Below are 24899 nucleotides of genomic sequence, written 5' to 3' on the forward strand. Positions count from 1 at the left end.
CGTGGTCTCCATTTATTCCATCTCATTGCTGTCGCTCTTGATCAAAATAACCTTCCCTGAGAGATTTCTTTTAAAATTTTGTCCTTGAAATGCTTCATTAAAACTTTGAATTACAAAATGGGAAAAGTCAATTTTATTGGATCCTAAATTTTGCTTTGTGCAGCATCCTGTCCAGATTGCAAATTATTAAAATTGACATAGGATGTGTGTGTAAGGTAATATCCCCTTTCATGGGCTCTTCTCTAAATTTCAAGATATTCTGTAGAGTGGATTAGATTATCCAGTGAGTAGGGACTCTGAAAAGAAAATAGAATTGTGTATTGATGCCTTCAGAAATATTATTTGATGGCAATAAAATATTCTCTGAAATTCCCTTCAGAGGGGAGAAAATGGAGTTTGTTTGCAGTAATTGCATTTTCTAGCATTTGCTCTCATACTTTCCAATATAAGCCAATTGGAACCTGTGATTTGGTTTTGCTTATTGGCAAAAGTACCATGTAAATTGATCTGTGATGCATTTAAAGAAGATGCTTTTGAAAGTTTGGAAATTGAGATGGCTTTCTCTTATTAAATTTCGAGAGTATTAGGGTTCATTTCTATATTTTAGTCTAATGTAATATTAGCCAAATATGTTCTTTTTCAATTTAGTTTTAATCAAGTTCTAGAAGACCATTTTCATCTAGCCCCAGTGGCGCTGTTAAGGCAGAGATTTTATTTCCACTGTCAACCCTCTGCTCTGGCTTCTGTGGACCAGCCCCCTGGAATCCCTGCACTCTGAAATCCTGCATGCTTCTGCCCAAACATTACTTTAGCAGGCAAAAATAAGAGTACTTATTAGAAAAAAGATTTTTTTTATTACTATTTGAAGGGTTAAGGTGGAGAGGGAATCTAAAATTCTCTAAAAGTGTTCTTTCTTTTAAAGAGTATGGTCTTGGGGCGCCTGGGTGGCTCAGTGGGTTAAGCCTCTGCCTTCGGCTCAGGTCATGATCCCGGGGTGCTGGGATCGAGCCCTGCATCGGGCTCTCTGCTCAGCGGGGAGCCTGCTTCCTCCTCTCTCTCTGCCTGCCTCTCTGCCTACTTGTGATCTCTCTGTCCAATAAATAAATACAATCTTTAAAAAATAAATAAATAAAGAGTATGGTCTTTATGCTGGTATTATTTTTATTTAATTTGATTTTCACCATATTTAATGTCTGAAAATGTAAACATAGGATTTGCATTTGTTCTTCTAATTATTCAGTAGAATAATTGCCACTTGTTTTGTAAGTGATGCTAGAAGGAGTGCCTTTTCTCAGTTGCTTTTTAAAGGCTTTGTGGGGGAAAAATAACAATATTCTTCAGCTCACCATGGATTTTGTCAGTCAACACTGCCAGTTTATTAAAGACATTTATGGAATACTCTTTAAGGTGGTAAGAAGTTGGACATGGGCCCCTTATCCAAAATCAGGTTACAGTGGACAACAGAAGACAGGGTAAAAATGATGATGATAATTATTGTTGATGTGTCAAGTTCATATTAGGTCCTTTCCTGATCTCACTCAGTCTGCACATCCTCTCTGGCACGTAAGTTGTACAATTATCCTCATTTTTTCTGATGAGTAATATGGAGGTGAATGAGCATGTTTTAAGTTTGAGTTTCAGAGGTAATAAGTGATGGAACCAGGAACTTGGTCCCAAGTCATTCTGACTCCACAGCCCATGACCTTTCCATCGTGCCATATATCACCACATCTGGTACGTTTGAGTGATAGAAACATGCACCCAGCTCTTTGAGTTGAGATTGACAGCATCTTGAGCAGTTCTTCTGGTGAATTCTTCTGGTGACTATCCATTGGGATCCTGATTTGGATCTCGTTTTCTGAAGCTTGGGGAAGTAGGTGAAAGGGTCTTTAAGGAGATATTCTGAGGGCTCAGATAGAATTTGTTGTATGGGGAATAAATCTTCCTCAACAAGCCAAGGCCTATATTCGTCAGGGAGAGGTTGGACAGAGTACAGTGAAGAAGCTACCTGTGGTTCCGGTTGTCCAGCCGGATGGAAATACTCGAATGTAGTTGGAGCTGGGTCTCGGTGGACAGTTCACTGCCCCATCTTCAGACGCAGAACATGCCATGTTGGTCTGGATGGCAACTTAGAGATATTCAGTTGAGAAACAAAGACGATATCGTCATTTGTTAATATTGTCGTTTGTTTTTACTGCTTTGTAGTTGTCTTTTAACACATATGAGTGTGAATGAGTGTATGCGCCTGAATGTTTAAATCACAGAAAGTTATGTTGGATTAAAGTTACATCTGAAAAAGGAAACGCCTGTAGATCAATCAAATCTTTGAGCTGTTTTTATGTCTTTAGTCATTATGGGTGCTAACCGCCTGCTCCCTCGTGGATTATACTTCTCAGTGCCGAATACCAATGAGGATTGAGGTTCAGAAGGGGTCTGCTTTCCTGGGTGGGGGATGGGCTCTTGTCTCCTTTGTATGGATTACGGTTTACAGCATCTTCTGGTACCTTGGGATTCTTTGCATGGAGGAGGCTGAAGAAGAGGAGGGAGTGTGTCAGCTGTGGCTTCTTAGGCTAGCCCTCATTCCTGCAGTTGGACCACTGGGCTTTCACTCAGCATTCCTTACACTCTCCTGGGTTTCCAGCTCAGCCTTGACGTTATTGTAATATAGTTTTCTGTGTTTAATATTTCTTAGACTTGGTTTCCCATTGCAAGCATGGAAGAAACCCTAATGCATGAGTTTCAGAGGAGAAAGTAGCAGTCTGAACCTGCTGTGTGGCTCCGTCAGCAAGTGTGAGTATTAACGTTAGAGCTGTCAGGACTTGTGAAAATTAATGGAGCCTGACGGGGGACAGACTGAGGTCAGAGATGGAGTTTGCCCTGATTGAATGTTTCTGGTGGCTTTGCGGCCCAGGCAAGTGAGTGTAAACCGCGGAGCCGAGAGGGATTGCCGGAGGTCCCTTCATTCATTTAACAAGTAGGCAGTGGGCACCGACTGAATGCCACGCATTTTTCTAGATGCTGGGAGAACAGTGGGGAAACGTGGGATCTGCGGGCTTGTAACTGACTGTCTTCTCCCTGCCTCCAGGCTCAACTCAGCCCTGCTCAGCTATCAGCCCCTGGTAATCCAGGCAAGGAATGTCCATGACACCTCTCCTTAGTCCATCCCAGAACCTCATGGTTCTTTCATCCTCCTAGTCACTGGGATTATTATTTGTTCCTTTCATCCTCCTGCAAGATTTTCTGCTTGAACAGTTTTCAAGCCCAAGTTACTCTTAGTTCTCAGTGGAATAGAGATTTCAAGAGTTTGGAAATTTTCCCTCTCTGCTGGAGTCATGATATTAAAAATACAATAATAATTTTAAATAGAAAAGAAAAATTGCTGCCTTTTATCCACCTTGGGGGTATAACAAGGTCCTTTTATAACACAGGCATTAAGGAGCAGTATTTTTAAACAGGCCCCTGGCACTGCCCCCACCGCAGGCTGAAGATTTCAGAAAAGTGATTGAATTGTAATGTATCTCTTTTGTTTAGAGACAGTCCCATGATAATAGGTCTGGCTATATATCTGTTTTATTCTTTTTTAATTTCACAAATTAGTGTTTTTTCTAGCATACTGTCAAGGGGAAGTAGGCCTGAAACTTTGCCTTGTGAGTTTGATTTTCCTGGGTATCTGGAAACTATAGCAGGTTTCCTCTTGTCTCATCATCTCTGTGTTTTCTTCTTGCTGCACAGTAAGCTTTATTAATATGAGCATTATGCCACACATTTTTTGTCTTTCTATATTTCCCAAGGCTATAATTTAAGGTATAGAGGGGAGTGGGCATGGAGATTGGAGATCTTGAAATTTGTCACCTTTCGATACCTAGGTTTTCTTTTACCCATAAAACCTGGCAAGCCATGTTTGCTTTGGGATGCTCTCAGAGTTCTTCACAAAGAACTACTGTTGTACTCGGGATTTTTTTTTTTTCTAATTTCCCCCAGTTTTAGCAGAAATTAGGAGACAGCAGCCAGTTAATCTTGCTTATAGGGAAGGCAGTATTTGACATTAGCCAAACCCAATGGCCATTTTGGCTTACCCCTGTTTCCCACGCTCACCATTCATGAGGAATGGAGAATATGGGGCAGGGGTCATCTTCTTGCAGGTGGTGGGCAGATTCCCAAGAAAAATGACTGTTCTGGAATTGACTTTGGATTTTGAATTTTCCAGAGGAATACATTTTATAGTGATTCGTGGCAGAAAAATAGGTGACAGTTGTATGATACTTAATTTTGAGGGACATTAACTTTTATTTTGGGGGGGGGTGTCAAGCTGGCAAGGAATCTTGTTTGGCCAGAGCAGTGTTTATATATGTTTATTTTTAAATGGTGATGGACACGTGTGCTGGTCCTCACAACCTCTGTTATTTCCACCTAGTCCAGTTCACATTTTTGCTTTATGTCTTTGGTCCCTGTAGGCATTTGGGTTTACTATCTTGGACTACTATTCCCCTGTCAAAGTCTCATATTAGTTCTTATAACATAGCCAACTTTTTTTTCAAATTCTGGGATCCCGCATAAAGTTGGGCACAGGAGCTTTTTTCCTTCTCCTTCTCAAGGCCATGACCTTCCCTTCCTTGGATAGGCTCCCAAATTCTTCTGAGAGAAGATGGGTAAGAAATTACACCCACAGCTGCAGTAGCATTTGGGGAATGCCTTAACTGAGCCAGGATGTGTGTTGTCATAGTATGGAGCTGAAACTGCTTCATGACCGCGGGAGGAGAAATCCATCATGTAGCCAGTTCTATTTCTTGATCCGGACAGAAAAGGCTGCCGCTGCCTAGAGCTAGGGAAAAGGATCACCCTAGATGGACGAAGCGTATGAGGAGGACTCACGTAAGAGGTAGGTCTTAAGCCAGACTTCATAAGACTTTTAAAAATTTGGGATCACCTGAAAGAAAACTAGTGCGGGAGGTGGAAGAGCTCTTCTCATCCCACTTGTGCCTCCAGTGTGGCCCGTGATTTAGCTTAGCAAATGGCGGCACCTTTCTGGCACTCTGTTTCTTCATCAGGAAAATAGAATTGGATAAACCAGTGGTTTTTCTGTTGAATATTTTTAAGCCAGGGCTAAGTCTTCACAGGAAATCTTTCCCCAAATTGTAAAGGAAAGGAAAGCAGTGTGGCTGTGGTGAACGCGGGAACAGGTCTCTCACCTCTGCCCTTGTCTCTTCCCTCACGTCGCCCTGCTCCCACCCTCTGAGGCTCATGGATCACACTTTCAAATCTCCAGATGTGGCTGTCTCTGAAGAGCCTGCTGGGGTCATGGGCTGTTGGAGCCGCTTTAAGTCACACACTCAATGACCAGAGTTTGGTAAGGAAGGGAGGCTGACCTTGACCCAGTTCACTGTGTGTCTGCTTTAAAGTTGTGGCTTTATCAGACATGTGCATATCTGAAGATCTTAAACTTTCCTAGACATTCTGTTCCTCTCTATATTCTTATATACTCTTCTGGGAGTATATGGAGATCGTGTTTAGTATCTGATTCTAGGAAGCTATGAGGGATCTTCCAGGTGAGTAGTCCCTCTGGAGAGATGTGATTGATCATGGTTTATACTATTCACTTGTGAATGAGAGGCTGATGCTGGCACGTTTTTTGGCAGTCGGTAAATACCAGAAGTGATGCGTAACTGGATAACAGAAGGAGGAAAAAAGTGATGTGTTCAGGAGACACACTTTGCAAGGTTAGAATCATCTTGACGAAAGCATTCGGTGTGCAGGTTGAAGGCCTCATAGGCCCACCCACCACCTCTAGATCCAGATGCCTTCATGACTCTAATAATACTTTTGTTAACTTGAAGGACGCATTAGACCATGCCAGTTTCTTTCTTTGGAAAGTCAAAGTTCTCTTTTCCATCCCAGATGTTTTTCCTTGGGAGTAGTGACCTTGTGCCACTGTGACCAGGGAGTGATTCAATTTGTGGATCACCAAATATTTTCTTGGATGGCACCTGGGAAGGGTAATCATTGTAACAACCAGTATGTGACAGCTAATATCTGTTGAATCATCATGAAGTGTTAGAAACTGCAAGTTCTTTACATGCAGCATCTGATTTAATGTGTACCAAACCTTGGTGGGGGGTGGTATTATTTTCCCCCCATTTAGATTAAGGAAAAGGCCAGCTAAAAAATGGTTTGTTAGAGATTTTTTTGGCTAGACTGAATTTGGGGGCAGAATGGGACACTTCAGAAGGCTTAAATTGGGTAAATTCTGAGTAAACCTGTGTCTCTGGAGGACGGTGTGACAACGGTTAAACTTTGTCATATCCCAAGATGACAAGCTCAGTTCCCGTAATTCTCCTAAGAAAGCTTCTGGAAAATCTTGCAGAAGTTCGTTCATTCTTCCACTTATTCAGTGAATAGTAATCGTGTGCCTGCCATTTGGAAGGGATGGAACTGGGTACTGTGGGTCAAATATGAAGCCACAAGCCATGATCTATACCTTCAAGGACTTCACAGTCTAGGGGGAGACAAGTCACATGCAAAAAGCAAAATTAAGAAAAATGAGTAAAACGATAATTAACATGCACTGATTGTTTAGTCCATACCATGCAGGTGCTTTAGAAATTTTATCTCATTTTAGCTTGAGCACAGGCTATGAGGTGGGTGCAGTTGTTGTCCTCATTTTGCTAGCACACTTGAGAGAACATAAGGACTCTGACCAAGGTCATGCAGCCAGTGTGTGGTGAAGCCTGAAGCAGAGTCCCTGCTCTTAACCTTACGCTGCTTCCATCGTTTAAACTGTAATAGTTTAAAATTGAATCACAGAGAATAGAAGGGTGAGACATACTATAAGAAAATATTAATTAATATCCATAAAAGTAAAGATGAAGAGGGAGAATGTAATGAGTCAACTGAGAATGAGACAAGAGGCAAAGGGGGCTGAGGAAGAAGAGGAAGGAAAGAAATGTGACAGAGGGAGGAGGTGAACCTGGGAGTGCAGCATCCAATGTCAAGTGGATAGAGACTTTGAGGGACAGGGATGTCACTGCAGCATGATCCCTGGAGATGAGAAGAGAGAAAAGGTCTGTGCTTTGGCTATTTGGAAGTTATTATTGACATTCTGGGAAAGCTTTGGGAAGAGAATAGAAACACAAACAAGACTGCGTGGGGTAAGTTCTGAGTAACCACGTGTCTCTTAGTTGCTAATTCTGATAACAGAGGGGAGGGTCAGGCAACACAAATGTGGTAAGTGGGCCAGGTGTGAGAAGTCGTAGGGAGTGGAAAGATCTGTGGCTGATTGGATGGTCGGTAGTGACTGGTCTTCTGATTTTCCAAAAGGAGCTAGAAAATCAGAATTTTTTGCATGATATCGCCTGATTTCTAAATGTTCAATTTAAAAACAAAACAAAACAAAACAGCATTGAAGGCCAACTGTCATACATCTGTGGGCTGTATTTGGCCTACCAGCTGCGAGCTTCTGGAATCCTCTTTCCAAAAGTTTAGATGTGAAATGAAGAAGCACCTGAAAAATAAGCATGGTTTAGGATTGTATTTGAGAGGTGTGTGTGCGTGTGCGTGTGCGTGTGTGTGTGTGTGCGCGCACACACACACGTCAATGGCTGCTTGTTTTTGTTTTCTTGGGTTTGGTAAATAAAACTCAGTAAAGAGGATTAAATATAGAGAGAGAGACCCAAAATATCAAAGATAGATGTCTGGAAAATTTAAGTGCCAGTGAGAATGGAAAGAATGAGATCAAGAGGACATGAGAAGATGGGCTGATTTCCCACATCTCATTCATTTCCTTGAATGAAAGGAAATCATCAAAAAATTCACAAGTACGGCAAAGTCACCACTTTGCCATACTTGTGAATTATCTGTATTATGATTTGCTCAGTAGTTTTCTTTAGATCACCTTTTATTTTATATGGAAAAATAGAAAAATGAAAGTAGCGATGAAAAACAGAAACAAAAAATGAAGCCATATATCATTATTTGTACTGCCGTATTGTATTTTTCCAAATATGCATTTTTAAAACTTACAGAACAATTTGACAGTTTATCAAAAGTTTATCTCCATTTCACTTAAAATAATCTTGTAAATTGCTAGTAGAACATATAGCATGTCTTGGGAAAGATGGAATGCTTAGTTAGAGTTCTTTAGGTCATTCAAAGCAAGAATTTTTCCGTGCTAGAATAACTGTATGTAGCCTCGGTTTTTTTATTCAGGCAAGTCAACTTCAGTGGCCTGATCTGGATAAAATGGATCAAGGCAGGCACCTCTTTGTCTAACAATTTTTAAATGATGCTATTTGAATACCAAGAAGTTTGGAGCTTGACTGCAGAGCCTTCCGAATTAAGCTAGTCTCGAAAAATAAAAAGATACCATCAAGTAATAGGAGATTTGTCAGCCTTCCTGCTTTTACTTACATAGGTAACAGAGGGGGGAAGTTGGAAACTACTACTGGATTCTCAGAAAGAAATGAGTTCTCTGGCAATGTGTAAATATCATCACTTTGGTGGCTACTTCTTTATGCTGAGTCTCCAAAATTTGATTTAAAAGACACCGAAGAGAGGTCTTCCTGAAGGAGATTTACTCTGCACCAGTTTCACTTTCTCTAAAAAAAAAAAAAAAAAAAAAAAAAAAAGAAATGTTCCAAGGAGGAAAATATACTTCCTTTGCCTTCTCAGTCTCACCCGTACCCTTCCTGAACCAAAACTCTAAAATGGAAAAAGCGAGAAGCCAGGCCTTCTTGTAAGAGCTGTGGCGCAGAAAGAAAGGCTTACAGTGAGTCCGTCGTCATGAATGATTAAAACAGAACTGGGCAGCTATAGCATGACTTGTACAAATAGAGTTGCTCAAAGACTCATGCAGGTCCGACCTGCCTTGAAACAGATTACCGTCAAGGAAAATGTTTCAGCCCGTTCTGGCTCTGGGGACACAGGCGACTCTGGGCGTGCAGTATCGGGCCAAAGGGGGTCACAGAGCCGTGATGTTAGAGTCCAGGGGCTTCTCAGAAATTCCCAGTGTGGGTGGTCATCGCGGATTTGCGGCCCGTTAATACATCTCTCAAATGAATTTTAAATGCAGGGAATTGTGCAAGATATCATTCTGTCCAGGTAGCTCACAACATACATCACACTCCTTATTGCCTTATGCTAGTGCGCATTATAAACTTGCAAAAACATACATTTGAGAGAGGCTCCCTGTTTTCCGTGAGCGCTTCAGCACAGCCGTACACAGAACTGAGGCCAAAGTCATGTCCCACAGATTGTGCGCTAGTAGTCAGGATATCCAGGGACGCTGGGCCGCAGTGTTTGCAGTGGCTGCTTTCTGCGGTGTTATTTTCTGACTGCTTTCATTTCTCTCTTAAGCCTCCCTATTAAACCGTGCGCTATATATGCAGTTTCATTACTGACAGAAACCTAAAAATTGAAAGCTAAAGAAAATAGCATTACAAAGCCTACTCTGGTGATCTTAAAAATCATTTCAGGGGCACCTGGGTGGCTCACTCGGTTAAACACTTGTCCAACTCTTAATTTTGGCGGAGGTCATGATCTCAGGGTCGTGAGATCAAGCCCTGCATGGGGCTCCATGCTGAACACGGAGCCTGCCTAAGATTCTCTACCCCTTTCCCTCTTGCCCCCACCCCTACCGGTGTTTGCTCTCTCTCTCAAAAAAAAAAAAATCAATGTTAGCAAATACGTTTGCAGTGCGCTGTTGGAACTGAGGACTTCACAGCACAGTTTTCTGCAGTTTGCATTGCTGAAGTCCAAGTACCTATGGCAAAACTTGCCCCCACTTCCAAAATATAATTTTCCTCCCCACTAAGCTTCATTAATTAAATCATTGACTCTGGCTTGCTGGTAAGAACCAATTCCTACAACAAGTGTATCCAATTTCCTGCTAGTGGTAACTTTCATTCTTCCTGGAATAGCAGGAAACATTAATTTTGCATTGGACCCAGGAGTCTCAGGAAGCTGGAATTATAGGCACCATTGTCCCACCCTTTTCTCCCTAAAATAAAATGAAATAAAATAAAATGAGCAGCAGCTCTGCAGTGAGGCTTGAGGGATGGGTAATGACAAAGAAGAGAAAAGGGCATTAATTTCAGGATGGGGACAGCTGCCCAGCACTATCTCCCTTTGGAGTTTGGTTCTTATAGCATCACGGTGAGTTATTAATATGTATGATCTGTACTTTATTCAAACATTATAAATCTATGCAGAAGTCTGGTGTTTGGGTTTTCCTTTATAGCTTTCATTCTTCTTCCCAGAATTATCTCATTTTGATCGGGAAACTTTTGCATAAAAAGCACACACCGAGAACTCACATTTCCATACCATAAATATTAAAAGGGGGTTAAGCTTTACAGTTTCTTCTCCCATCCCGATGGGAGGAAAGTTAGCCTTCTAATCAGGGGGCCATTATTAACGTCCTTTTTATTCACAAGCCACAAGGTAAATTTTAACTTACAATATGAAATTGTACTCCGTAGTTCCCTTCATTTATGTATATTGTGGAATGCTCGGCTGTGCCATGTCTTTTGTATGATATACTACAAATGTACTTTTGAAGGATATCCTACAAATCAAGCAGTCATTTGAGTTGTTAAGAACAGTTGGTTGGCTTATTTTTTGAGGACCAAACCAAGTCCAGACCTTTTTTAAGGATCGTGATTAAAGTGCTTTTCACTGGATAATTATAAAGTGTGATTCATCACAGTGAATCTATAGCATACAGAAGAGGGAAATGGAACTAGAAAGCTGAATGTCTTCTTAGTAGCTTTTAAGCTTCTTAGCAGCTTCCTCTCTCCTGTTTATTGTCATTTTTGCTAGCATAAAGGCGTAGTCATAAATTTTGGTTCCCATGGAAATATAAAGGAATGCGTGAGCTATTTCATTTGGGTATACTGTCTGCTAATCACACAGTCTCGGCTCTTGTACTTTGTGATGGGAAATGAACATGCTAATTGGTACTCTTTTTTCTTATTTCAGGAAACCTGCCATATGAATATAAAATAGTGATTGCTGGGAATCATGAACTGACATTTGATAAGGAATTCATGGCAGACCTTGTTAAACAGGACTACTACCGTTTCCCCTCTGTGTCCAAATTGAAACCAGAGGACTTTGACAACGTTCAGTCCCTCCTGACAAACAGTATTTACTTACAAGACTCGGAGGTAACAGTGAAGGGATTCAGGATATACGGGGCACCTTGGTAAGTGCTCATTGAAACAATCTTCCCCTTTTTTTTTTAGCTCGGCCCTAAGAAATTGTGGTGCAGAGGATAAGGGTGGAAAGAAAGCTTATTGCTGCATTTCGAACACAACACAGATTCTGGAACTGCTGGAAAGAACAGCGCTTGTTTTCATTGTGGTGCTGATTTCCTTAGGCAAGATGAATGGAAGTAGGGCTATGGTTCGATATGTACATGTTTATGTGACTGGGGCTGCGTGTGTGTCTGTGGGACACAGAAGGATTTAGGGGAGGGTCACCGTGTTACCCTTCACACAAATTTAGCTACTCTGAACATTCTAGGTAACTCCTTTACCTCTCATTTTATACTGGAAGCCTTCCTGAAATGTCTTCTTAGATTAGGATTTCTCAAATCTTGCTTCGCATCAGAATCACCCTACCAGCTGTGAAGATTTACACATTTTTGAAGCCATACCTCCCCGGAGACTCTGATTCCCCTTCCCTAGGTAGAGCCCAGCAATTTGTATTTTGAAAGCTCCCCAGATGAGGCTGAGGTACGCTCAGTTTGAACGTTAAAGGTTGAGACTCGGTACGGAGAATTCTAGCCTTGAGCGCTAGAAAACTTGAAACAGGTGTGTATTCTTTGGGACCAGACAGGAAGCATTTGACCTTGTCTCTATCATTTGTCAGTTGTGTGCTTTTGAAGACATTAGTTTACAGCCTCAGTTTCTGCATCTCTAAGACAATGGAGATAATACCTACTTTAGAGGATTGTTATGAGGATTAAATTAAGTGACATGTGTAATGGATATGGAAGAGTGCCTGGTGGTTTGCATAGGGTAATGATCATTTTCTGGCCTTGGTTCTGCTCCTGAGTATTTATGTGAACTTGAGCAAGTCACTTAGCCTCCAAACCAGTTTATTCATCTTTAAAATCGAAGTTCTAGACTAGAAGATCAGTATCAGAGGAGCTTTGGATTTTGTTAATTAATTAATTAATTTACTTTTTGAGAGCTCTGTGTGTATATAGAGCAGAAGGACTAACCTTTACTCACCCAATTGGAGAAGTACCCCTGCACTGGATTTACAGATAAGGCTGGAAGAGGACAGACAGTGAGCATGAATTCAGATTGGCCATCCCACTTGACAGTTTGGTCTGTCCTCTGTAGAGTAGAAAGTGGGGGTATTTTCTCAACAGCTGATCTTTTTCTTCCCCTAGCTTTACTAGTTGGGATCCAGAAGGACTGATGCGGGAATACAAGAAGTATATATTTTGTTTTAAAATCAACCCAACAATGACTGTGAACTCTTACTTCAGTACCTACTCTATGTCATGCATTGTTCTAGATCTTTTTATCTTTTATCTCATTTTCCTTAAAATGCTTTTAAGAAATGGACACTGTTTCGATTCTGATTTGGCTGGTGAAAAAAACTCAGGCACAGAAAGGTTAAGTGACTGCTCAGGGGTCACCCAGACCGAGTTGGCAGACTCCTAACCTGGTTTTGAGTCTGACTGTGGGGTATGCGGTATGCCTGAGATGGGGATGGTAGCAGTGTGGTAATTGGGGTTTATAATCTGCGGTGGTGATGTCCAGCTTGACTGAAGTACATCAGGGAATGTTTTGTATATGCAAGAAGGTGGTAAAGGGCAAGAGAACAAACAGTAGGATTTGGACCTATCCAAGTGTGAGCTGAAAACATGGCAATGTCCGATGTCGGTATTAGTGTTTCTGGGCAAAGGTCTGGAGAGGGAGCTTTTCCTCCCTTCTAGCTCCCTTCTTAATGGCTATGCAGTAGTTTAGGAATGACCTCTGATTGGCAGAGAAGCTCTATGTGGAATTAAGATATTTTTTTTTAATACCCGAAGATGATTTCTGAAAGATTATGGAAGGCCGTTCTGGAACAAGCCAGACTTTCAGAAATCTCCGGATTGATAGTTGCTGAAGCAATGATAGCAAGCAAACTTCCTCCATTATCTGAGCAGATTAAAATCTGTATGGGAGAAGGTTTAGCTACACTGGTTGACAGCTGTGATGAATGAAGGAGTGATTTTGGATCCAAAGGCAGATCTTGCAGCATCTCAAGAAATAATAAATATATAAAATAAAAATTTTTAAAAATTAAAATAAAAACCTACAAACCACATAGTGATTCAAATATGTGATGTGATGGGGCATAATCGTTTTCGATGGTGGAAATATGTGATGTGATGGGGCATAAAGACTTCAGACAGTGTTTATGTCTGAGTTGAATTGATGTCATTCAAAAATTGTTTATTTTAGTAGGGTGGTTTAATCAAGAAGGTAGGTAGGATGAGTCTTCTGAAATGTTATTCTAAAGTTGTCTTGACACATAATTTGTTGAGATTTTCAGAAAGCTTTAACTGTTTCCTGCCTAGCACTTCTTTACAATAAGGGGATCTTTAAATGGAATTTGTGTCACCATACGAATTGCTGTGTTTTGTCTTTGGACTAAAGATATATATTTTGGAGGCATCAGTAATTTGGATCTCACTGTGAAGATATTTTGTTAAAATGAATAAAATAAGATGAAAACAGAGAAGGAAGCAAACCATAAGAGACTCCTAACTATTGGGAAAAAAAAAAAAACAACTGAGGGTTGCTGGAGAGGAGGTGGGTGAGCAGATTTGGGGTAATTGGGTGATAGGCATTAAGGAAGGCACTTGATGTAATGAGCACTGGGTGTTACATGCGACTGATGAATCATTAAATTCTATCCCTGACGTGAATAATACAGTATATGTTAACTAAATTGAATTTAAATTCAAAAATTTGTATAAAATATTCCCAGGACTGCTGATAATCTGAACATTGATTTGGGAATGCCCGTGCTTTAGTCTTTCTATGCAGAGAGCACAGATTTTCTTAGCTCTCCCATTTACTCAGCCCTGGTACCTTGGTCGGGTTTCTGAGCATCTCCTGGTCTCTCTTTCCACATCTTTAAAGTGGGAGATGGTGGCATTACTTCTTTCCTGCGGTTGCTATGAGGATAAATGAGTTAATGCATCCACAGCACCCCAAAGACTTCCTGGCATAGTGTAAGCATCTAATGAGTGTGAGCTATTACTGATAAGGGGGGCTAGTCTTCCAAATCTACTTTATACATTTGCCCATCTTCATTTGAAGACTGTTAGACGAGGAGTCAGATAGGGTGTGTTGGAGCTTAAGTTCCACCACTACTGATTGAGCGACATGAGGCCAATCACTGAACTTCTCTTTTTGTGAAATAGGGCCAGCAAGGTCTGCCCTAGTATCTCTCATCCAGCACTTGCTGAAATGGTCACCAAAGCTAAAATTTTCAAAGAGTATCCATATTTTCCAGCATGCTTGATTATTTTAATCTTGTACACTTTGTAACCACTTTCACTTAGGAGTTTGACTGGAAGCAACGTTGGGGGGGATTGATACCAGAGCTATCGCTTTTCTCCTTTCAGAAGTTAGGTTTTTCCCCATCCCTGAGACCCACCCATAGGTGAATGTCTGCTCAGTTACCCATTAGTTATTCCAGCCCCCAAATAATGTAAACCCGTTTAAGTTTGGTTCCCGGGCTTTTCCAGTGAACTTTGATATTACTAGTGGTCTTAGTTTCCAAACATAGATCAAAATAAGATCCTTGATACAAAGGATTTACATCCTGTCATGGATTTCTCAGAGGGGATTGCCATCCCACCAGAAAGATAGCTGTAACTCCCGTGTTTTAAAAATGTAGATTATGACTTGCTTTCAGTATTGAAGAGGAATATTAGTCTATATTCATTACGCTGTTTTAGCTTATAGCACAGCTGAAAGCTTCCCAAAGATGAGGGAGAATTAAAGTAATGTCTCTAATTTACAATTTAGCCAGAATCTGTACCTGGAGAATAACTTACAACACTTCCACGGATCCGTGTGTGTTTGCAATAGGGGTGCACTGGGGTCCTTCTTAGATTCTCAAGGACAAGGTCTGAGGAAATTCGGTGACTTACCTACACAGAAGAAGATGTAAGTGAGCTGCCTTGTCCTGGAAGAAAGGTGCTCCCTTGGAAGGAGGACAAGAGCTGACCAGATCCAGGCAGCACCTCCAGCTTGAGAAGTCTCGTGGCAGGTTCTGTGGTTTCTGTATATATTCCTTCAGCATCTTGTTTTTCCAAGTATCTGGAAGAAAGGAATGAAGCCTGATGTATTTGCATCTTTGGGAGTAACGGTTTAGACACAGCTTTTCTTAACTTCTCTAGCTATGTTTTCCTCTCCCTCTTTGGGGGAGAAGGAGACGGTCTTGTGCTGCCAGGCAATTAGGTCTGCCAAGGACTTGGGTCCCACGACAGGAAAGCTTGTGGATTTCTTGCATCCCTTGTGTTGATTTTCTGCCACCACCTTGGTTCCTGATTTCCTGTTTATGATCACTTTGAGTTCTGTCTTTTCCAAAAGCTGAGGGTATGGTTTGAAGGCAGAGACAAATTTTTTTTTTTTTTTAGATTTTTTATTTATTTATTTGACAGACAGAAATCAGAAGTAGGCAGAGAGGCAGGCAGAGAGAGAGGAGGAAGCAGGCTCCCCGCTGAGCAGAGAGTCTGATGCGGGGCTCGATCCCAGGACCCTGGGATCATGACCTGAGCCGAAGGCAGAGGCTTTAACCCACTGAGCCACCCAGGTGCCCCCAGAGACAAAATTTTAATGTTTGTCTGGCCACAAGGTAGGGGGGAAAGGTGGAATTTTTTAAAATCAGCTTTGTATTTTTGGTTCCTGGGTCTCTAGCCAGCATCTTAGTACAAGCAGATTTCAGGAAACTCATTTGCCATTTAAAAATCGACCAGTGCCTTTGTGTTTTTGTTTTGTTTGTTTCAGTTGCTCTTTTGATACTAAGATGAAGATGCTGTGTTGGGGTGGGGGGACAAAAACCCAGGTACTAATTGATCAGAAGCCAAGCTGTAAAAAGTAAAAAAAAAAAAGCCTGTAGTGCTCTGACCCCAGCAGAGCAGTCTTACTGTTTGACGGTGGCTGCACCTTGTTCCCCTCTTGAAACAGAAATGCAGGGCTGGTCTCCCGTGGCTTTTAATGAATATGAGCAGGGCTTTCCGATGTCCAGGAATTTGATCTCTATGCTGACCAAGAGGTCAGGAACAAAGAACACACTTTTTCATGTTAGAGTAGACCCAGGTGTAATTTGTCAGATTTAGTAACTGTGGAGGAAGTGCCTTCACTTCTGTGGCAGGACAATTAGATCGGGCCCCAGACAGTGTTAATTCTAACATGGCTGCAGGAACAAGAGAAAGCCCATGGAGTTGCTTCTGTAAAGGAAGCGTGAGCAGGATGGTTTTTTCCCCTCCTCCCTGCCCCTCATTGCAGATCCACAAACATGTTGAGTCCATTCATTCCTTCATTTAGATATAATTTTCTCAGCATTTTTAAAAAGTGGGAGTTAGCATTTGTAATTGTGTCTGCACAGAAATAGCTACAAGGTTGCTCACGTTTCCTTGTTCTGATCAGTGCAATAGTACTTTATGTTTACCCTGTCAGAAAAGCTTCAGATGTTTTTATTTCCAATTATAAGTTTTGTAATGCATCATGTATTTTGCTGACAGTCTTCAAGTTCTTGAAATAGCGAACAAATTAACAGCAGATATTGAGTAAGAGGATTAGGAAACCAATTGGCAACTTGTATGATAGAATTCAGATATGGGGATGGGTAGAATGGGCTCATTTATTTTATTTTCACAGTCATACTTTGTAATTAACTTGGGCCAACCAAAAAAAAAAAAAAAAAAAGAAGAAGAAGAAGAAAAAGAAAGAAACCTCTCCATGTTCAGCAGGAAAGTCCTTTCATGCCAAAGAACAGGACTGGACAAACAATATTGGTTCCTACCACCGTCTCAGGGATTCCAGCTTTTATTCAGGAGGGTTCAGAAAGGTATTGGCACAGAAAAAGGTCTGTGTGTGTGTTAAACAAATATGCACTCCGCTTTTACATGATTCTGTTTAAAGGCCCAGGCTAACATTTCATTTTTCTTGGCACGGGGCCCGTAGACTCTCCCATATGAAACCTATGGGTGTTCTGCCTTTGCTCTAGAGTTACAGGCTCTGTTTACATTTTTGCCTGTTCCAGAATGCAGCTGACTGTTCTTAAAGCCGCATGGGATCAGATTCACTTCTGGTTTAACAACTGCCCTGTTTATTTGAAAAAGGAGAAAGCAAAACCGATCACTTTGCTTTCTACCTCCCATTCGTATGTAGCCATATCAGTAAGTACCAATTCCAAAGCCACGTCATGCAGAGCCCATGCTGTTGGATCCCACGTGTACCTTTCCAATCCGCTCCATCCGAACCCTTCAAGTCTGTCCTGATGCTTTTATCTGACGTGGCGGTGGTAACTGTGTAGAAGAATGTGAGGGGGGCACAGAAGTGTTCGCGTGCATTCGCATGTGCTTACTATCAGCTATTGGCATAGATTAAATTTTTGCCTGCACGTTCTGAGAGAGGACCTCAACCAGCAAACGGCAGTCATAAACTTGCGTTTGCGTGATGACTTCACTCAGAGCCTGTCCCATGTAGTCTCTCATTTGGGCTTCACGGCAATTCTAAATGATTAAAATCTAAGTTAAAAAAATAATTCTAAACGATTGAAGTAAACATGTATTAATAGCAATGATTAATAATAGCCAGCATTGGGGCGCCTGGGTGGCTCAGTGGCTTGAGCCTCTGCCTTCGGCTCAGGTCATGGTCTCAGGGTCCTGGGATCGAGCCCCGCATCAGGCTCTCTGCTCAGCAGGGAGCCTGCTTCCCTTCCTCTCTCTCTGCCTGCCTCTCTGCGTACTTGTGATCTGTCTGTCAAATAAATAAATAAAATCTTAAAAAAAAAAATAATAGCCAGCAAAAAATAAGTGCCCATATGTCAGGTGCTGCTCAGGATGGCCTCCTTTTGACAGAGGAAGCCAAGATAGGGTTTTTGACAGAGACAGCGCCCAAAGGAATTGGAGAGAAATAGGACTAGAATCCACCCTTCCTTATGCTGAGCTCCTTAGACTAGACCAGGATATCCTAGTAACCAGATGTCCTTCTACTCCTTGACCTGAGGCAATTCAGGAATGGGCCACTCAAAGAGTTACCTTTTTCCATCTAGTTGCAGAAAGGGCACGCAGAAATCCAGGCTAATACTCTTTAGGAGCTCTCAAGATTCTGGGTGAGGTGCTCCTAGGGGAAAATAGGGATATGGACAGGACAGATGAAGGAATGATCCAGTATTTGTTTGCCTGACGAGCTGCAGAGCCTAGGGTTTTCTGTGAAAAATCTGTGTCTCAGTGTGTCATGAGACGTGGATCCCCTCCTTCTGGTCCTTCTGCTCCCTAGAAATGACTCACGATTCCTTCGCATACCATCAGCAGGGAGTGCGTATTGGGTGCCTGTGGCTTATTCCCTCTGTAGCACCAGGTATCAGCTGAGAAAGACTTCAGCCCCGGGCATATGCACCAAGAAGGGAGTGCTGGCAGTGTACCCCTGCTGCAGTCAGGCCTGCCTGGCTTGGGCCCCCACACCGTGCTCCAGGGAGCATGCCCCAGCCCTTACCACCGAGACCTGGCCAGCCGGCCGGCTGCTGGCCCTTTTTTCATTTTCTCATGTTACACCAACTGGCTCCTTTTTAACCCACAGTTGCTGCTGGGCGATGGAAGGCGATGACACAGTGGCTCTAAGCTCCCTGAGGGCAAGGACCCTGTCAGCTTTGTTCTCTGCATCCCCGGGGCGGGGTGGGGGGAGCCCAGTGCCTGGCCCATGGTGGGTGCTCTGTCCATTTCAGCTGAATGAATGCATGAGGGTGATGGTGGTGGAGGTAGGTCTGTGGCAGACGGACTGAAGATCCACACAGAGGAGTCAGGAGTTGCAAAGGACAGAATATTTCCAGTATGAGATCAAGCATAGCCATGAATCTGCAAGGAGGACTAGAGATGGTAGGGCAAAGTGGAACCAAACAGAGCACTAAACTATGTTTGTGAGCTTTGTTCATATTAGATCCATCCTGAACATGCGTAAATACAGAGAGCCTAACATCTCTCCAGGTGAGCGTGCTTTAATAAAAAGGGGAGGAATGGGAGTAGTTGGACAAACCTCACCTTGAAGGCAGTGGGAATTTTCAAAGGAAGACTCCAGCAGTATTTTTAGGTTCTTTCTTGTCATTTCTTTACTTCAGATGCCTTATCCCCAGGCTAGGAGCAACTATAGAAGTTTCTATTAGATTTGAAGACCTTTTCTTCAAGCCGCAATAAAAGTAGTCAGTGTCAAGTGTGAGTTTGGTAGGAAGCTAGACCAACTGGGCACTCGGAACGTTCTTTGGACGTTAGGAATCAGTTATCAGACATGTGGTATTCTCTCTCTTTTCTTAATGGTCAAATTCCCAGTGGTTGAATTTTTCGAGATGAATTAAAGTCATGTGGATTCTGTGCCGTTTATTTTCAAGCTCTTTGACCAACCTGGATTTCTGAGTTTATACTCTGAACCGTAAGTGTAATGTGAATTTCTCCAGGTATCACCAGACTGTGAGTGCACTGGGGTCCAGTTGACGGGCTTGACCCAGATTTGCCTGGTTCCAGTCACTGCTGCTGCCCTGCCTCCTGCCGTGTCCTTCTGCCCTAGAGAGCCCATGTGTTCACCAGTAAGTTCCAGTAACTCCCCAGGCTCATTTAATCCTCCCGATGAGCAATGGTGATAAGCAATGGTGAACATGGAATGGGCCCTGGAGCACATCGTTGGCGTTGGCGTTGCCGCTGCCACTGAGTGGCTCCCTTTTGGCCCAGCACCACATCTGCATAGCTTTCCTCCCTTTCCACCCTTCTGATGAGTCTGCAGACTGCCAAAGACGCTTCACAATAGGGACGTTATAATCAAAGCCATGCTCTGTTCTCTGCTCCATGGGAGAGAGGCCCTCTGCCCTTCTGGGCTGCTCTGTGAGAAGCAGTCAAGACATGATGTCACTCACCTCCTAATGATTCACCTCTAAGCCCGTGGGAGCTTGTTGGGGGACAGACCAAACCATGTTGTGCTAAGGGACATCCCTCTGACAGTGAAGGCTTTGTCGAAACTGGGCTAAGCTCTTCTTTCTGACTCGCTCTCCCCTTAAGCCATCTGTTCTTCAGGTTTAACAAACTTCCAGCAGAATCTCCCCAGTGGGCAGACGTAGCCTGAAAGATCTAATCCCCAGACTGGGCATAGTTTAAACACCTGCAACCCTGTTTTCCCCACTGAAAGGAGGCATGGAGGATAGAGGCTGCAGGCTTTGGCCTTTAGAAACAGCTGGCCCCAGCAAACTTGAGGCTCAGTTTTATCGTTTAGGGCACACTTACTTTGTTAAGCAAGTTATTCCATCTCTCTGAGGCATAGTTTCATCTGTCAAATGGGTAAGCAGATAGTAATAACTACTGTATATTAAGCATCACCCACATCAAGGTAGCTTAAATCACGTTGTTTTTAAGTGTTACATCGACCCTATAAAGAAAGATTACCCACCATTTGGGAGATGATAAAAATTGGAAGTGAGAGAAGTTAACAAACTCACCCAAAGACACACGTTTCCTAAAGTGGCAGAACTGGAAGTCAACCCCCGACAAAGCCTTTGTGTTTTTCACTGCTCCGTGTATTTTTATGGGATTAAAATGTGGTCATGTATGTTAAGTTCTTGGCACTCAGTAAATGCTCAGTAAATACTGTTTTCTCCCCTGAAAGGTAACAGTTGTGTAGTTTTAATAACGATTATTATTTTTGTTTGTTTGTTTGGTTGGTTGGTTTTGTGTTTGTTCTGTTTTGTTTTATTTTCTTATGCTGGTACCTCAGAGGAGAAGGGGAGAAGTGAAGAGAGGCAGAAAAAAGATGAATAGGAAGCATAGTTTAGGAAAACGATTCCTCCTGTTTGTGTGTTTAAGAGAGAAAGAGAATTTTTAAAAACAAATAGTGCACAGCTTCCTTGCACAGCAAGTTGCTTATGATCTGGGTAAGTGGAAACCATTTAGGAAAGGTGCCCCCATACATGGGCAGCATTTGGTCAGAAGACATGGAAGTGTGAATAGATGTCTGTTACATGAAGGCAGAGGGGGGAATTTTTTTTTTTTAAAGATTTTTTTTTTTTTTTAATTTTTATTTGACAGAGATCACAAGTAGGCAGAGAGGCAGGCAGAGAGAGAGGAGGAAGCAGGCTCCCTGCCAAGCAGAGAGCCCAATGCAGGGCTCGATCCCAGGACCCTGGGATCATGACCTGAGCCGAAGGCAGAGGCTTTAACCCACTGAGCCACCCAGACGCCCGGCAGAGGGGGGATTTTTAGGGTCACTTCCGTGAAGTATCGTTTGAAATGTATGAGTAATGCTTGGTAGTGCATTTTCACCCAGGAAAAATAAAGGTAATGTTGGGCGGAGACTATATATCGAATATGGAATGTTCCGTGAGGCTGCTCAAGCAGGAAGCTAGGGGCAAGTGTGAAAGGCTGTGGTTCGCAGAATGTTGCGTGCATTCTGTAAAAGTTGGCGAGATGAGTTACAAATCTGCATTAATCCAGGGGAGGACATAGAAAGACTGTTGCGCAAATATTAGAAAAGATCATCTTGGTTAAAGTGTAAATACAGTTATAAAAACCAATAATGTCCAAAAAAGAAGACGGCAACAAAGGAAGCACCTCTCATATAAAAACAAACTAGAGAAGGTGGTTAGGAACCAGCTTCCGTTCCGTTCTTCCCAAGATGAAATTTCCCAAGCCAGCATCTGAAGGCTCTGGTGATATTATTGGGTAATTTAGACGCTTTCAGTCCTAATGTCCTTAATGTCTGGCATGGTCTCCTTAGGGTAGATAACATCCCCCCCACCCGCCAAAAAAAGTAGTTCTGAAATTTCATGTGAACCTACAGTAAATCAAAATCGAAAGCTACATAAAACCAATGCTTTTTATAAAGGAAGAAAAAAGTCATAGTTAACACACTGATTTTCCACCCTTTCCTAAAACTGGGAAGGCACTTCTTTTATACATTATGTACAAAACGGTCAAACATGAAACTAAGTGCCCTGATGCCTGCCTGGCTTAATAACTGGAGATCACTGTTTCTCTTACTCAGTTTCAGGCTACAGTATGTATTGAAATGGTGGGGTGGGTCCGTCTTAATACTGAATACTTAATACTTTCCATACCACAGGAGGCTTCCTGAGCAATGGAAAGTAGCTGGGAGAGCCATGGTTCTAGAAGGTGGACTACCGAAGACCGAAACGGGAAAACCTTTTTATTATCTTAATGATTTAAAAAATTTATCCCCCTCCCACTGGCTATAGTTGGGGTGTCTAGTTTTATTGTAAATCAGGAATCAATAGAAAAAAGCCTTCTTGCTTTGATCTTCACAGAACCAAATAAGAGATGGTGGACTAAAACCTAATCAGAACTTGTTGGTGGCAAGACTAGTTGGAAATACGCTGTCAGCTTATCACTAGCCACCTTCCTGCTTTTTCAAAATTCTTTTCCTTTGGTGTTACGCAAAAAAAAAAAAAAAAAAAAATTGTGGAAAGGAAATTTGTTTAAGAGACTTAGTTTGTGCGGTTTATTTTTATATTATTGAAATAAATGAATCTGGGGCCCCTGGGTGGCGCAGTTGGTTAAGCATCTGCCTTTGGCTCAGGTCATGATCTCAGGGTCCCAGGAACGAGCCCCCACATCAGGCTCCCTGCTCAGTGGGAATCCTGCTTCTTCCTCTCCTCTGAGCACCGCTCCTCTAGTATTCTCTCTCTCTCTCAAATAAATAAAGTCTTTAAAAAGTAAATAAGTAAATAAATCCATGGGAAGCATTTGAAAATGAAGATTATAGGTTATGCTTATGATGCCTCCTTTACTAAGAGTTCCTTGATACTTCCCTTGTTTTCAAAGGAAACAGCAAGGAAGTTCCTTTTTTTTTTTTTAAGATTTTATTTATTTATTTGACAGAGATCACAAGTAGGCAGAGAGGCAGGCAGAAAGAGAGAGAGGAGGAAGCAGGCTCCCCGCTGAGCAGAGAGCACCACGTGGGGCTCAATCCCAGGACCCTGGGACCACGACCTGAGCCGAAGGCAGAGGCTTTAACCCACTGAGCCACCCAGGCACCCCAAGGAAGTTCCTTTTCTTAGCCCAGTTCAAACTCTCCCTGAAAAAAATGCAGTTCTGTAAGGGCAAATATTTACCTGGAGGTCAAGCAGAGTGAGTAGGAAAATGGAAACCCTAAGTATGTGTATAATGCTGGCCCAGACCTTTGTGCTTTTATTTTTATTTTTATTTTTTTTAAGATTTTATTTATTTATCTGACAGAGATCACAAGTAGGCAGAGAGGCAGGCAGAGAGAGAGGAGGAAGCAGGCTCCCCGCTGAGCAGAGAGCCCGATGCGGGGCTCCATCCCAGGACCCTGGGATCATGACCTGAGCTGAAGGCAGAGGCTTTAACCCACTGAGCCACCCAGGCACCCCCCTTTGTGCTTTTAGACCGCTCTTACCAGAGTTCTATCTGGTTGCCCCTCGCGGGGCGGCTCTGGAGTCAGGCAGGTGAAAGGCAGGGGGATTTCTGGGGTATTGGGTACCTACCTTCCTGTGCGCCAACACTTTGTATGTGCTGTTCAGTATTACAATTAGAGCTGGTTTTAAGTTTATTTGCTAAAGGAATTATCTTCTGTAGAGTTCGAAGCCTCCTGAAAAGCCAGAGAGAAACACTATCACTTCTTTGGAAATTTTGAAGTTTGGCTAGCCTGTAAACCACAGGCTTAACTGTGCTCTCAAGTCAGTTCTGAGATTTTATAACTGCTGAAATTTGTGATTTTCATTATAAATGTATTTTTACTTTGTTGATGGTTGCAATGAACAGAATCATTGGATTATTATAAAGTGGATACAAATATGGCAGAGAAAATCCCTTCTCTTTGTCCGTTGACTCAAATACTCTTCGAATGACACCAAAAAAGCTTTGTCTACAAAAAAGAAAAAAAAAGAAAAAGAAAAAGAGAGAAAGAAAAAAGAAAAAAAAGAAAAAGAAGAAAAGAAAGTAGTTGCTGCAGAAAATCATCATGGAGAGAAATCAGGCAAAAAGTAGACCTTTCCATTCCTAAAGATTGTTTCTCAAGCTGTGTAAACCGTCTTCAGTTTGCCAGATCTCACATGAATAAGATTTTACAATTTCAGCAAAAATTCATATACTCACCTGGTTTTAGTCATTCAAGAATTAGTATCAGTCGTCAGAGAGCAGTGGTATGTTTTTCTTCTTATGCTTGGCACTGAGCATTTCAAAAGCCATATCCCCACCAAAAATATACAGAGGGATTGTAACATTATAAAGAATGTGTATAAATATAGAGAGAAAATGAAAACTGAGAGGTAATATACTATATATTATATAACTATAACAGCGATTTTCTTTTATGAGTGTTCTTCCCCTCCCCCCCCTTTTCATTCTAGTTTCCTGGGCTTTCGTATATTCTTAGAGTGGGTAAGTTTCATTTTTACAGTCAGGAAAGAAAGCCACATTCTCCAGTTGTAAAATGTGTGTCTAGGGGTAATTTGGAAATTGACTCCCTTATTCAAACTTTGTGAATGGAGTTCTTGGATATGGGTGTGCCTGCAGAAAAGAACACACTTCGCAGATTACCTGTGTGACCGGCCATTGCAAAAGCAAAAGATGGGGAGGGGGAAGTGTCTGTCCCTATCAACAAGTGCTGTGGTTTGTCTAGCTGAAGTGGGAAAGATCCTCTGAAAGC

At 42.1% G+C, this 24899-nt stretch overlaps 1 protein-coding gene across 3 annotated transcripts in view; it reads left to right on the forward strand.

The window, feature by feature from the left end:
• The window catches only part of LOC111149965 (metallophosphoesterase domain containing 2), a 176358-nt gene that overhangs the window by 74746 nt on the left and 76713 nt on the right, over positions 1-24899 (forward strand). For all 3 annotated transcript variants that reach the window (XM_022507240.1, XM_022507238.1, XM_022507239.1), the window contains exon 4: positions 10972-11197. In XM_022507240.1, coding sequence (XP_022362948.1) covers positions 10972-11197 — 226 coding nt within the window. The remainder of the gene's footprint in view (positions 1-10971; positions 11198-24899) is intronic.

Source organism: Enhydra lutris, unplaced genomic scaffold (assembly GCF_002288905.1).
Source record: "Enhydra lutris kenyoni isolate GAN:26980312 unplaced genomic scaffold, ASM228890v2 scaffoldscaffold22, whole genome shotgun sequence".
Lineage (NCBI taxonomy): Eukaryota > Metazoa > Chordata > Mammalia > Carnivora > Mustelidae > Enhydra > Enhydra lutris.